Source organism: Artemia franciscana, chromosome 17 (genome assembly GCF_032884065.1).
Source record: "Artemia franciscana chromosome 17, ASM3288406v1, whole genome shotgun sequence".
In the NCBI taxonomy this organism is placed as follows: domain Eukaryota; kingdom Metazoa; phylum Arthropoda; class Branchiopoda; order Anostraca; family Artemiidae; genus Artemia; species Artemia franciscana.
The window spans coordinates 16,236,124-16,248,395 of NC_088879.1; the positions used below are offsets into that span (position 1 = coordinate 16,236,124).

General features: G+C 28.7%; 1 protein-coding gene across 3 annotated transcripts in view; it reads right to left on the bottom strand.

The window, feature by feature from the left end:
* Positions 1-12,272, bottom strand: part of LOC136037922 (uncharacterized) — a 54,743-nt gene that overhangs the window by 35,365 nt on the left and 7,106 nt on the right. Inside the window, exon 1 of one of the 3 annotated variants that reach the window (XM_065720780.1) lies at positions 8,248-8,435. The exons of the other annotated variants lie outside the window; for them this stretch is intronic. Coding sequence (XP_065576852.1) covers positions 8,248-8,314 — 67 coding nt within the window. The 5' untranslated portion in view covers positions 8,315-8,435. Of the gene's footprint in view, positions 1-8,247; positions 8,436-12,272 lie in introns of those variants that run through there. 3 annotated transcript variants of the gene reach the window in all.

The window sequence follows — 12,272 nt, forward strand, 5'->3', positions numbered from 1 at the left end:
GGGAGGTGAGAGGAAATTACAATGGAAGTACAGTCAGAATGTGATAACTACAATTATTCTGCATATTCTAAGGTAATAATTGTTTTATTAACATATTTCCCCGATTATAAGCTTATCGTTTTTCATTCACTTAACACAACTACTTCCAGAATAGCAAGAAGCCCCTAAGATAGAAATTTACCCCTAAAGTCAGATTCTTACTCCAAAAATCTAGGGCGTACGGTCTGTGGTAAAATTTTCTCTTGTAATAACATCACTTGTGTGAAAAATTCACACACTAACAGCAGCTTGGCGCAGCGGAAGCGCGCTGGTCCCATAACCCAGAGGTCGGTGGATCGAAACCACCAGCTGCTAAATTTTTAAAATTTGTAAAATTAGGTAATTTTGTCAGTTTGAATTTATTGATACAGAAATGGAGAAAATAAACATGGAAACATGTGATCAGAATTACATACTGGAATGTTCACAAGAATTTATACTGAAGCGGGGGCAAGGCTTGATGGAAGTTATAAATTGATTTCCTAATTGAAGCCGTTGGTGAAATTTTCTATTGTAATAACTTGTTTGATAACAAGCATAACAGCAGCTTGGCGCAGCGGAAGCGCGCTGGGCCCATAACCCGGAGGCGGGTGGGTCAAAACCACTAGCTGCTAAATTTTTAATTAAGCTGCTAAATTTTTAAAATTAGCAACATTAGATAATTTTGTCAGTTTGAATTTATTGATACAGAAAGTGAGAAAACGAACATGAAATATTATTCCTGCTCAATATGGTACAGTGCTCAGAATTGCATACTGTAATGTACACAAGAATTTACATTGAAGAGGGGGTAAGGCTTGAAGGAAGCAATTTAATTGAACCAATTAAACTGAGTTCCTAATCGAAGTCTTTGGTTGAATTTTTCTTGCAATAACATCACTTGTTTGATGACATGGTAACTTAGCAGCAGCTTGGAGCAGCGGAAGGGCGCTGGTTCCATAAACCCAGAGGTCGGTGGATCGAAACCTGCCAAATTTTTAATTTAGCTGCTAAATTTCTAAAATTAGCAAAATTAGATAATTTCGTCAGTTTCAATTTATTGATACAAAAAGGGAGAAAATAAATATGGAAAATTATACCTGTTCAATATAATACAGTGCTCAGAATTGCATACTAGAATATACACAAGAATTTTTAATGAAGCAGGGTTAAGGCTTGAAGGAACTAGTTTAATTGAACAAATTAAACTGGAAATTGAAGTCTTTGGTAAAATTTTCTCTTGTAATAACATCACTTGTTTGATAACATGTTAAGGTAACAGCAGGTTGGCGCAGCGTAAGCGTGTTGGGCTCATAGCTTGGAGGTCGGTGGTTCGAAACCATTAGGTGCTATATATTTAATTTAGCTGCTAAACTTTTAAAATTAGCAAAATTAGATAATTTTGTCAGTTTCAATTTATTGATACAAAAAGGGAGAAAATAAATATGGAAAATTATACCTGTTCAATATAATACAGTGTTCAGAATTGCTTACTAGAATGTACACAAGAATTTATATTGAAGCGGAAGTAAGGCTTGAAGGAACCAAAAATCACGTGTGAAAAACACTGAGAATTAGAGGCACGTATGAAAAAATTGCGGTATTCCGCGGGAAATAAGACAATATTTATTTTCAAAAGAGTATCACAAGCTCTAATAGAGCCGAATTTGGCTCTATTTGATAAATCAGATACAATCAGATAAATCTCCCTTTTAAGTCAGTTTTAACTTCAAAGCTCCATTGCATGAATTAGTATACACTCTATAAACCTTGGTCTGTATTTTTGGAATCCCAGAACGTTAAAAATTTAGTGAATCGCTTTCAGAGCAGCAAATTTATAAAGTAGACGCACGCAATCAGTATTCTAAGCGGATGTACTTGGATCTGCCGGGCCATTCCCCTACCCCCTCCTTTCTTCACCACCATAGAAATTATAAAATGTTTTGGATACAATTTTACACTATACAACAAATAATTAGAAGACAATTCTCATTAAAGAAGGGTAGCTTTTTAATGTTTTACACGAAACATTTGTTATGTTAAATTACACAAATTATGTAACCGGTGACAACCGTACAGAAAAGGGGAAATCGGAACCAATATGGGTTGTTTCGCCGAAACGAAACACCGAAGTCAGAATTGCTATACATCACCTCCTATACTTTCTGAGATACAATGTAGTACCTACAGGGGTAGTAAAAGGTTTTGACGGTTTTCCTCAGCCAAAAAATAGTACGGACACAATAGACTTACAAAACATTGTATATGCTTCCAGCCAAAAACAGAGAGTGAAAAAACGATAAGAAAACGTTCTTTGGAAACATACTAACCAAGTTCTGCGTCTATTTGTTTCAAAAACGAAAAACAAACTGTTCTGTGATTTTTTCGTGGTTTGGGAGAGAAAGGCCGAGTTGCTATTGATAACCAATTTTACATAAAGCAAAAAAAGGCTGTTTCGCTGCAAACTAGCTAATATTCCTTAAAGTTTCTTTGTGCAATTTGCCATGTTTCAATTCAGCGACACAACCCAGACCAATTCCGACCTCCCCCCCCAATCATCACCGGTTTCACAGCCCGCACAACCCAACACAAAAAATGTTTTGTGTATGTTTTTCGTGAAATGTTTCCTTCATCCAAAATCGAATTTTGCGTAGACAGGCTTCCTAGATTTTAACAGACTACAGGTGAACTGATGTTATTTATTTCAATATTTAATAAGCTTTTAGTTTCCGGAAATTCAGATGAGCGTAAAAGATTTAATGCATATTAGACTATTAAAGTGAAACAAAAAAAACCATTGAGTTTTAAAATTAAGATCAAAGAAGATGATTTATGAAGCCAAAACAATAAGCGTATATTAAGTGGCGCCAATTAGGGGAAAAAAGACGTCCATTCCCCATGGGTTTTCGCCCTCCCCCCATAGATTTTGAAACATCCCACTTTATTGGAATTTTCACAGAAAATACCGTTTTTTGTATTTGCATTGAAATGACTGAAAATAAATTGTCACACCTTAGATCTTTGAAAACACATGCCCCCCCCCATTTCTCATGAACTGACGCCACTGAGAATGTTAAGTGACATTGGGTTAACCTAGTAAAACCATAGCAAGTATTTTCAAAGATTCAGCGGTAGGAAATTCAGTTTTGTCAATTTAAACCCTCGAACACATATCTTTCAGCGTCTTAAATAAAGCCTGAATTAAATCTGATCTGTCAAACCAAGCTCTAAAATGGTTCTTTATTTTCGTTCAAATTGTGTAGATTAAACGTGTCTTTAGGGACAAACTTGCTGGCCCAACGTGTTATGGCCTTTAAAGACAGGGGACTTTATGAACTTATTTATTGATAGGGGTTTGAAACACCTGCTTTAAGGTTCTCGACTTCTTAAACTTGATAGTCTTATTTTAATCGGTTTCGTACCCTGTTGGAAATGTTTTATCTTTTTCTAAAACTGTACAATATTTACAATATAAAATTTGTATTTTCAAGTTAGAGAAGGCAGACGAGAAAGCCAATCTATTGCCAAAAAATTAACCAATCAATTACATATATACATATATATATATATATATCTATATATATAAAAATAAGTTGTCTGTCTGTCTGTGGATGGATCAGGTGACGTCACCTGAAAAAACTGGATCAGGTGACAAAACTGAAAACTGAAAAAACTAAAAAAAGGCAAAAACTACAAAAAAACTAAAAACTAATAAAAAAAATAAAAAAGCTAAAAAACTAAAAAAACTAAAAAAGGCAAAAACTACAAAAAAAACTAAAAACTAATAAAAAAGCTAAAAAACTAAAAAAACTAAAAAAAGGCAAAAACTACAAAAAAAACTAAAAACTAATAAAAAAAATAAAAAAGCTAAAAAACTAAAAAAACTAAAAAAACTAAAAAAAGGTAAAAAACTAAAAAAAAGGAAAAAACTGAAAAATAAGCTAAAATAAAGGTAAAAACCAATAAAAAACTAAAAAAAAAACTGAAAAAACTAAAAAAAGGCAAAAACTACAAAAAAAAACTAAAAACTAATAAAAAAAGTAAAAAAGCTAAAAAACTAAAAAAACTAAAAAAACTAAAAAAAGGTAAAAAACTAAAAAAAATAAAAAATAAAAAAAAAACTAAAAAAAAGGAAAAAACTGAAAAATAAGCTAAAATAAAAAAAATAAGTTGTCTGTCTGTCTGTGGATGGATCAGGTGACGTCACCTGAAAAAACTGGATCAGGTGACAAAACTGAAAACTGAAAAATTAAAAAAAGGCAAAAACTACAAAAAAAACTAAAAACTAATAAAAAAAATAAAAAAGCTAAAAAACTAAAAAAACTAAAAAAAGGCAAAAACTACAAAAAAAACTAAAAACTAATAAAAAAGCTAAAAAACTAAAAAAACTAAAAAAAGGCAAAAACTACAAAAAAAAACTAAAAACTAATAAAAAAAATAAAAAAGCTAAAAAACTAAAAAAACTAAAAAAACTAAAAAAAGGTAAAAAACTAAAAAAAAGGAAAAAACTGAAAAATAAGCTAAAATAAAGGTAAAAACCAATAAAAAACTAAAAAAAAAACTGAAAAAACTAAAAAAAGGCAAAAACTACAAAAAAAAACTAAAAACTAATAAAAAAAGTAAAAAAGCTAAAAAACTAAAAAAAACTAAAATAACTAAAAAAAGGTAAAAAACTAAAAAAAATAAAAAATAAAAAAAAAATAAAAAAAAGGAAAAAACTGAAAAATAAGCTAAAATAAAGGTAAAAACCAATAAAAAACTAAAAAGAAAAAAAGGAAAAAACTAAAAAAAATTTTCATCTAAAAAACTAAAAAAAACTTAAAAAAGGTAAAAACTAAAAGAACTAAAAAAGAAAAAAATAAATGACGACACTCAAAGAGAAAGCGACCAGGACAAAAGGAATGTTCGATTAGCAATCAACAAAGCACCGGGACACAGGGAGTATAAATGACGACCAGGACATAAGTAAAAAAAAAAACTAACAAAACTAAAAAGAAGGTAAAAACTACAAAAAAACTAAAAAGAAAAAACTAAAAAAAGGCAAAAACTACAAAAAAAACTAAAAACTAATAAAAAAGCTAAAAAACTAAAAAAACTAAAAAAAGGCAAAAACTACAAAAAAAACTAAAAACTAATAAAAAAAATAAAAAAGCTATAAAACTAAAAAAACTAAAAAAACTAAGAAAAGGTAAAAAACTAAAAAAACTAAAAACTAAAAAAAACTAAAAAAAGTAAAAAACTGAAAAATAAGCTAAAATAAAGGTAAAAACCAATAAAAAACTAAAAAAAAAACTGAAAAAACTAAAAAAAGGCAAAAACTACAAAAAAAACTAAAAACTAATAAAAAAAGTAAAAAAGCTAAAAAACTAAAAAAACTAAAAAAACTAAAAAAAGGTAAAAAACTAAAAAAAATAAAAAATAAAAAAAAACTAAAAAAAAGGAAAAAACTGAAAAATAAGCTAAAATAAAGGTAAAAACCAATAAAAAACTAAAAAGAAAAAAGGAAAAAACTAAAAAAAATTTTCATCTAAAAAACTAAAAAAAAACTAAAAAAGGTAAAAACTAAAAGAACTAAAAAAGAAAAAAATAAATGACGACACTCAAAGAGAAAGCGACCAGGACAAAAGGAATGTTCGATTAGCAATCAACAAAGCACCGGGACACAGGGAGTATAAATGACGACCAGGACATAAGTAAAAAAAAAAACTAACAAAACTAAAAAGAAGGTAAAAAGTACAAAAAAACTAAAAAGAAAAAAAACTAAAAACTAATAAAAAAACTAAAAAATCTAAAAATCTAAATAAACTAAAAAAGAAAAAAAAAGGAAAAAAATAAAGGAGAAAAACAAAACTAAAAAACGAATGTATATACAGACCGGGACACCGGGATATAAATGACGACCGGGACAGAGGGAATATAAATGACGACCGGGACACAGGGACACAACTACAACGGGGACACCGGGGGAAACAGGGGGATATAAATGACGACCGGGACACCGGGACAGGGAATGGTCGATTAGCAATCACCATCAACAAAGCTCAAGAGCAATCATTAGAATCATGAGGTATAGATCTGAATACAGATTGTTTTCCCATGGACCATTATATGTTGCATGTTCAAGAGTCGGTAAACCTGACAATCTATTTATATGCAAAGACAATGGGACAGCAAAGAATGTTGTATATTCGCAAGTTTTACGTAGTTAAAACCATATATATATATATATATATATATATATATATATATATATATATATATATATATATATATATATATATATATATATATATATATATATATATATATATATATATATATATATATATATATATATATATATATATATATATCTATCTATATTCACAGGTGGGACATAGGGACACAACTACAATGGCGCGTAACTATTATGGCGCGTAACGACTTACGCGCGCGGGGGGGCTTGGGGGGGCGCGAAGCGCCCCCACCAACTAGGTGTTGGGGTGGCGCGAAGCGCCACCCCAACAGCTAGTATATATATATATATATATATATATATATATATATATATATATATATATATATATATATATATATATATATATTAATATATCAAAAATATTTTATCTTCTATATATTATAGATTATACAGTTTATTTTGTAGCGATGCATATATCACTCTGTATAAGCCTTAAATATCGAGTCATCTAGTTCAGTTTACTTATCGATAAAAAATAAACTGTATAATCTACAATATATAGAAGATAAAATATTTTTGATATATTAAATGTATATACATATATATATTAATAGATATATATATATATATATATTTAATATATCAAAAATATTTTATCTTCTATATATCATAGATTATACAGTTTATTTTGTAGCGATGCATATATCACTCTTTATCAGCCTTAAATATCGAGTCATCTAGTTCAGTTTACTTATAGATAAAAAATAAACTGTATAATCTACAATATATAGAAGATAAAATATTTTTGATATATTAAATATATATACATATATATATTAATAGATATATATATATATATTTAATATATCAAAAATATTTTATCTTCTATATATCATAGATTATACAGTTTATTTTGTAGCGATGCATATATCACTCTTTATAAGCCTTAAATATCGAGTCATCTAGTTCAGTTTACTTATCGATAAAAAATAAACTGTATAATCTACAATATATAGAAGATAAAATATTTTTGATATATTAAATATATATACATATATATATTAATAGATATATATATATATATATATATATATATATATATAATATATCAAAAATATTTTATCTTCTATATATCATAGATTATACAGTTTATTTTGTAGCGATGCATATATCACTCTTTATAAGCCTTAAATATCGAGTCATCTAGTTCAGTTTACTTATCGATAAAAAATAAACTGTATAATCTACAATATATAGAAGATAAAATATTTTTGATATATTAAATATATATACATATATATATTAATAGATATATATATATATATATATATATATATATATATATATATATATATATATATATATATATATATATATATATAATATATCAAAAATATTTTATGTTCTATATATCATAGATTATACAGTTTATTTTGTAGCGATGCATATATCACTGTTTATAAGCCTTAAATATCGAGTCATCTAGTTCAGTTTACTTATCAATAAAAAATAAGAATAATGGGTCCCACATAGGCTAAAACTTGTTTAGAAGGGACATAGTGTAAAAAGAAGGAAGGAATGGGTTCGTGTTATATTTTTTCAACAAAAATAAATGATTGTGTCCCTTCTCTAGCCGCAGGACAAGGCTTTTACAGACGCAACTGTCACATGACCCTTAGATATTATTTGGAATTTATTTAGCAGACTATGTAAGGATTCTACCAAATTAAGCTTCTGCGACTTACGGCGAGGGAGCGTGCGGGGCCACACTACAAACCCCGCCCCAGTGAGGATTTGTTACACCAAGACTTGAACCTTCTTCCCTTTTAATATAGGATTACACGTCCAGCGTGCTTTCCACTCAGGTAGGGTGGCCTATTGTGGCATACCGGGTTTAAAATTGCGGTACATCCATCACCTAGTGTCATTTTAATAATTTATATTAATTTGTTAAAATCCTGCATAGTCTGCTAGTTAAAGCTTTGGATTTATTCATCCATGTGAGATTTCCCCAGTAGAATGAAACCTTTTGGCTACATACAGGGTCATACCTTTTATAATAGCAGTCCAAACAAAAAGAGCCGAAAAGTAACGTAATCCATCGAAATTCAAAATCATATTAGAAACAATGTTAAATTAATTAGTGACATCAACATTTTCCTTAGAAATCCATGTAAGACGAGTCCTATAAACATCAGCGCCTCTTTGTCAACTGGAATCTTTCTTAGCTTCCTCAAGTATGGACCTTTGTAAGGCGCATTCCTTTTGTACTCCTCGAACATTTTTCCTCAAATCAGAAACAACTCCTATCCCAGTTGCTTTAAATTTTGCAATCGACTATGATTGAAAGTTTTACCGTTTTCCACCGATAATTTTTTTTTTCTTCTCCTACTACTGACTGGCACTGGTGAGCTTATAAGAGGCCAAACCCGACAAGTCCACTGAAAACTAAGTAAGAAAACCGAAAAAAGATGCTATTGACTTCGATACATCGAATGAAATTGGGCACAATGAGGATGTAAATGCATCAATAAATCAATATATTCACTTTTAGAAGTCATGCATTTTCTCGATCTCTTTTTATCTCTTATATAACCTTTCTTTTTGTAAAGTTAAACGCCAAAACTGTAGTTAGCTAGGGGCATAACTTTATATGGATAATAGGAGCAACTATCCCCTCTAGGCTTCATCCCCCTCCAGACCTCAGCTCCCCCACCAGCTGAAATTTTGTTTCTGCAATATATATATATATATATATATATATATATATATATATATATATATATATATATATATATATATATATATATATATATATATATATATATATATATATATATATATATATATATATATATATATATATATATATATATATATATATATATACATATATATATATACATATATATATATATATATATATATATATATATATATATATATATATATATATATATAAATAATTATATTATTTATATATATATATATATATATATAAATATTAAAGGTAATATATATTAAAGAAACTTTGGTAATACTAAACTTTGGTAAATATTAAAGGTAATATATATTAAAGCAACTTTGGTAATATTTGGTAAAATAATAAAACCAACAAAAGAAAAAACTGCTAAATACTGTGCAAATAAAATTTGCCTTTTAAACACAGCCGGATGTTAATTTTTTGCCAAAGAGTTGTTTTTGCCTTTAGCTGAAAATCTTAAAGCAACTTTGGTAATATATAAATATATATTATTATATATATTATATAATATATGTATATATATATATATATATTAAATATTAAAGGTAATATATATTAAAGCAACTTTGCTAATTTTTGGTAAAATAATAAAACAAAAAAAAAACTGCTAAATAAAGTGCAAATAAATTTTTTTGTTCAAACACAGCTGGATGTTAATTTTTTGCCAAAGAGTTATTTGTGCCTTTAGCTTAAAATCTTAAAGCAACTTTGGTACTATATAAATATATATTATTATATATATTATATAATATATATATATATATATTAAATATTAAAGGTAATATATATTAAAGCAACTTTGGTAATATTAAGTTTTGGTAAATATTAAAGTTAATATATATTAAAGCAACTTTGGTAATATTAAATTTTGGTAAATATTAAAGGTAATATATATTAAAGCAACTTTGGTAATATTTGATAATATTTGGTAAAATAATATAAAAGCAATTTTATATTCCTCTTATGAGGTTTTTGTCCCTTTGGGGGCTACGCTTTCTTATCATGGGCACCGGGAGGGATCCATGCCCCCCCTGGAAATTTGGGACTATAAATTAATTATAAGGAACAAAAGGAAAAAGAGCTGAATAAGGGAAAACCATAGACAAAATGTTTGCTGCCCCATTGCTGGCTGCCTGCCAATAAATATTTACCCTTAATACGAAAAATATATGATCTAATTTGTGACTGAGTCACCCCTTTCTAGTTTTCCACAAACATTTTTTCAATTGGATTTGGTTGGAGCAAAAACAAAATTATTTTTTTCGTAATAATGAATAGTAAGTAAATAACGATCCTTGTCAATATCGAAATACATGACCATTGATAAAATTCAATCAAAGAATCATCTTTTTACGGTGATCTTAAATATGTATTTGTTTGTTAGTAATTAGTGGAGTTATTAGCACACAAGAAAGTTCGTATAATGACAGAAAACACAAGGAAAACAACTTAATAAGGGGTTTAAAAAGTGCGTATAATTATAGAAAACACAAGGAAAACAACTTAATAAGGGGTAATTTCGGTAAAAATATGCCGTCAACTTTTGCTTGCATTGCAAGAGTACCCATGAGCAGATATACAAAGCCACTATAATCAGAAATATTTCTCCTGAACTTTTTGTACTTTCGCTCTTAGCCGATAGGTTTTTTTATTAGCATTTTTTTTGAAGTGATTGTATTTATCAAGTTGTCACTTTGAAAAAGATTTAACTCATTACATTTATGAAGTACAAAGGCGTCGTATATATTGGTTTTTCGTATTCAATATTAGATTAAAAATAATGGATTAAAATTTTTTATTTGGTTTTCTTAATTTTAGCTTTAATGTTTTATTTTTAATAAACTATTTTGAAAATGTGTTACATTTTGGAAATAATTGAATCTAAAGGCATTAAATATTTTGGTGTTTGATAACCAATTTCAAAACTGTTGATATCGTTAAAAAACATCCGTCCAATGCTTTGGCATTGCTCAACAGAACTGAATGCTGGCAGTTTATATCTTAGTTTTTGTAAATAGGCTATTGCTGTGAGTATTTTTTGTAGTTAGTTACTTTTTTTCATTTTTATATACATTCAACTGACATACTTTTTCCTTTACCATTAGACAAATATTTGTCTCTAAGCTTCATTAAATAAAACAAACAAGTTTTTCAACTAAAAATAAGGACCAAAACTAAAACTTAAAACGAACACAGATTATTACGTATATAAAGCGGTTTCCCCCCCCCCTCAACACCTTGTTATTCATGCTATAGTTTTTCAGTACTTTAAAAAAAGTTACTTATTGTTCCAATTAAACAGCCCTTGTGTTTCAGGGGTTGTTTGTAAAGAATTGGGACAAAATTTAAACCTTAGCGTAAAGAGCGAGTTGTTGAGGAGGGGCCAAACCACCTAATATACGTAATAATTTTGTTCGTTTAAAGTTTTAATGTTGCTCCTTACTTTCAGTTGAAAAACTTTATTTTTTTAATTTAATTTCTGATCGTTATTTAAATAATGCCAGGATACCTGGCTCCACCTCTACGAAAAAAATCCCTCTCCCCAAAGAAATATCCTCTGGGCAATTCAGTCCTTGTGAAAATTTACCCCGGACAATTACCCGTTAACATCTCCACGACTAAAATTGAATTGGTATAGAGAAAGCAAGAAATAAAGAAATTTCGTATAGAAATTCTGGCAAATTCACCGAATGTAAAACTTCCCTTGAGAAGTTCACCCTCTAGAAAATTCTCCAAACAGAAAATTTGTCCTCCCCTCCCCACCCGAAAAATGTATGAATACTTCCCAATAACAAATAAAATAATGGGTAAATTTTATAACTTTAAAACCTTTCCCCAGGGGCTGTATGGGATGATTTTATCTCTAAAGACATAATTATTGGGCTTTTCAACTATGCTGAAGAAAAACACTATCTCAAAAATTTGATCGGACGATTTTGGAAAAAAAGTGGTGTGGGAGGGGGCCTAGTTGCTCTCCAATTTTTTCGGTTCCTTGAAAAGGGCACTAGTACTTTTCATACAAATAAAAAAAAGAAACAAATAAACATGCTTCCGTGATCTTTCTTCTGGCAAAATTTACAAAATTCCACATTTTTGCAGATATGAGCTTGATACTCAAAATCCAAGGGTGTGATTTTCATTAGAATTCTATGACTTCGAGGGGTTTTTCCCCTCCTAGTCCCCTTTTGAAAATCAGACAAATTGTCTCTGGATCATGGCTTTTGGTGGGTAAGACTAAACTTAATGGAACTTATATTTTGGAATCAGCATATTAAGCCAATTCTTTTGATATATCTATTGGTATCAAAATTC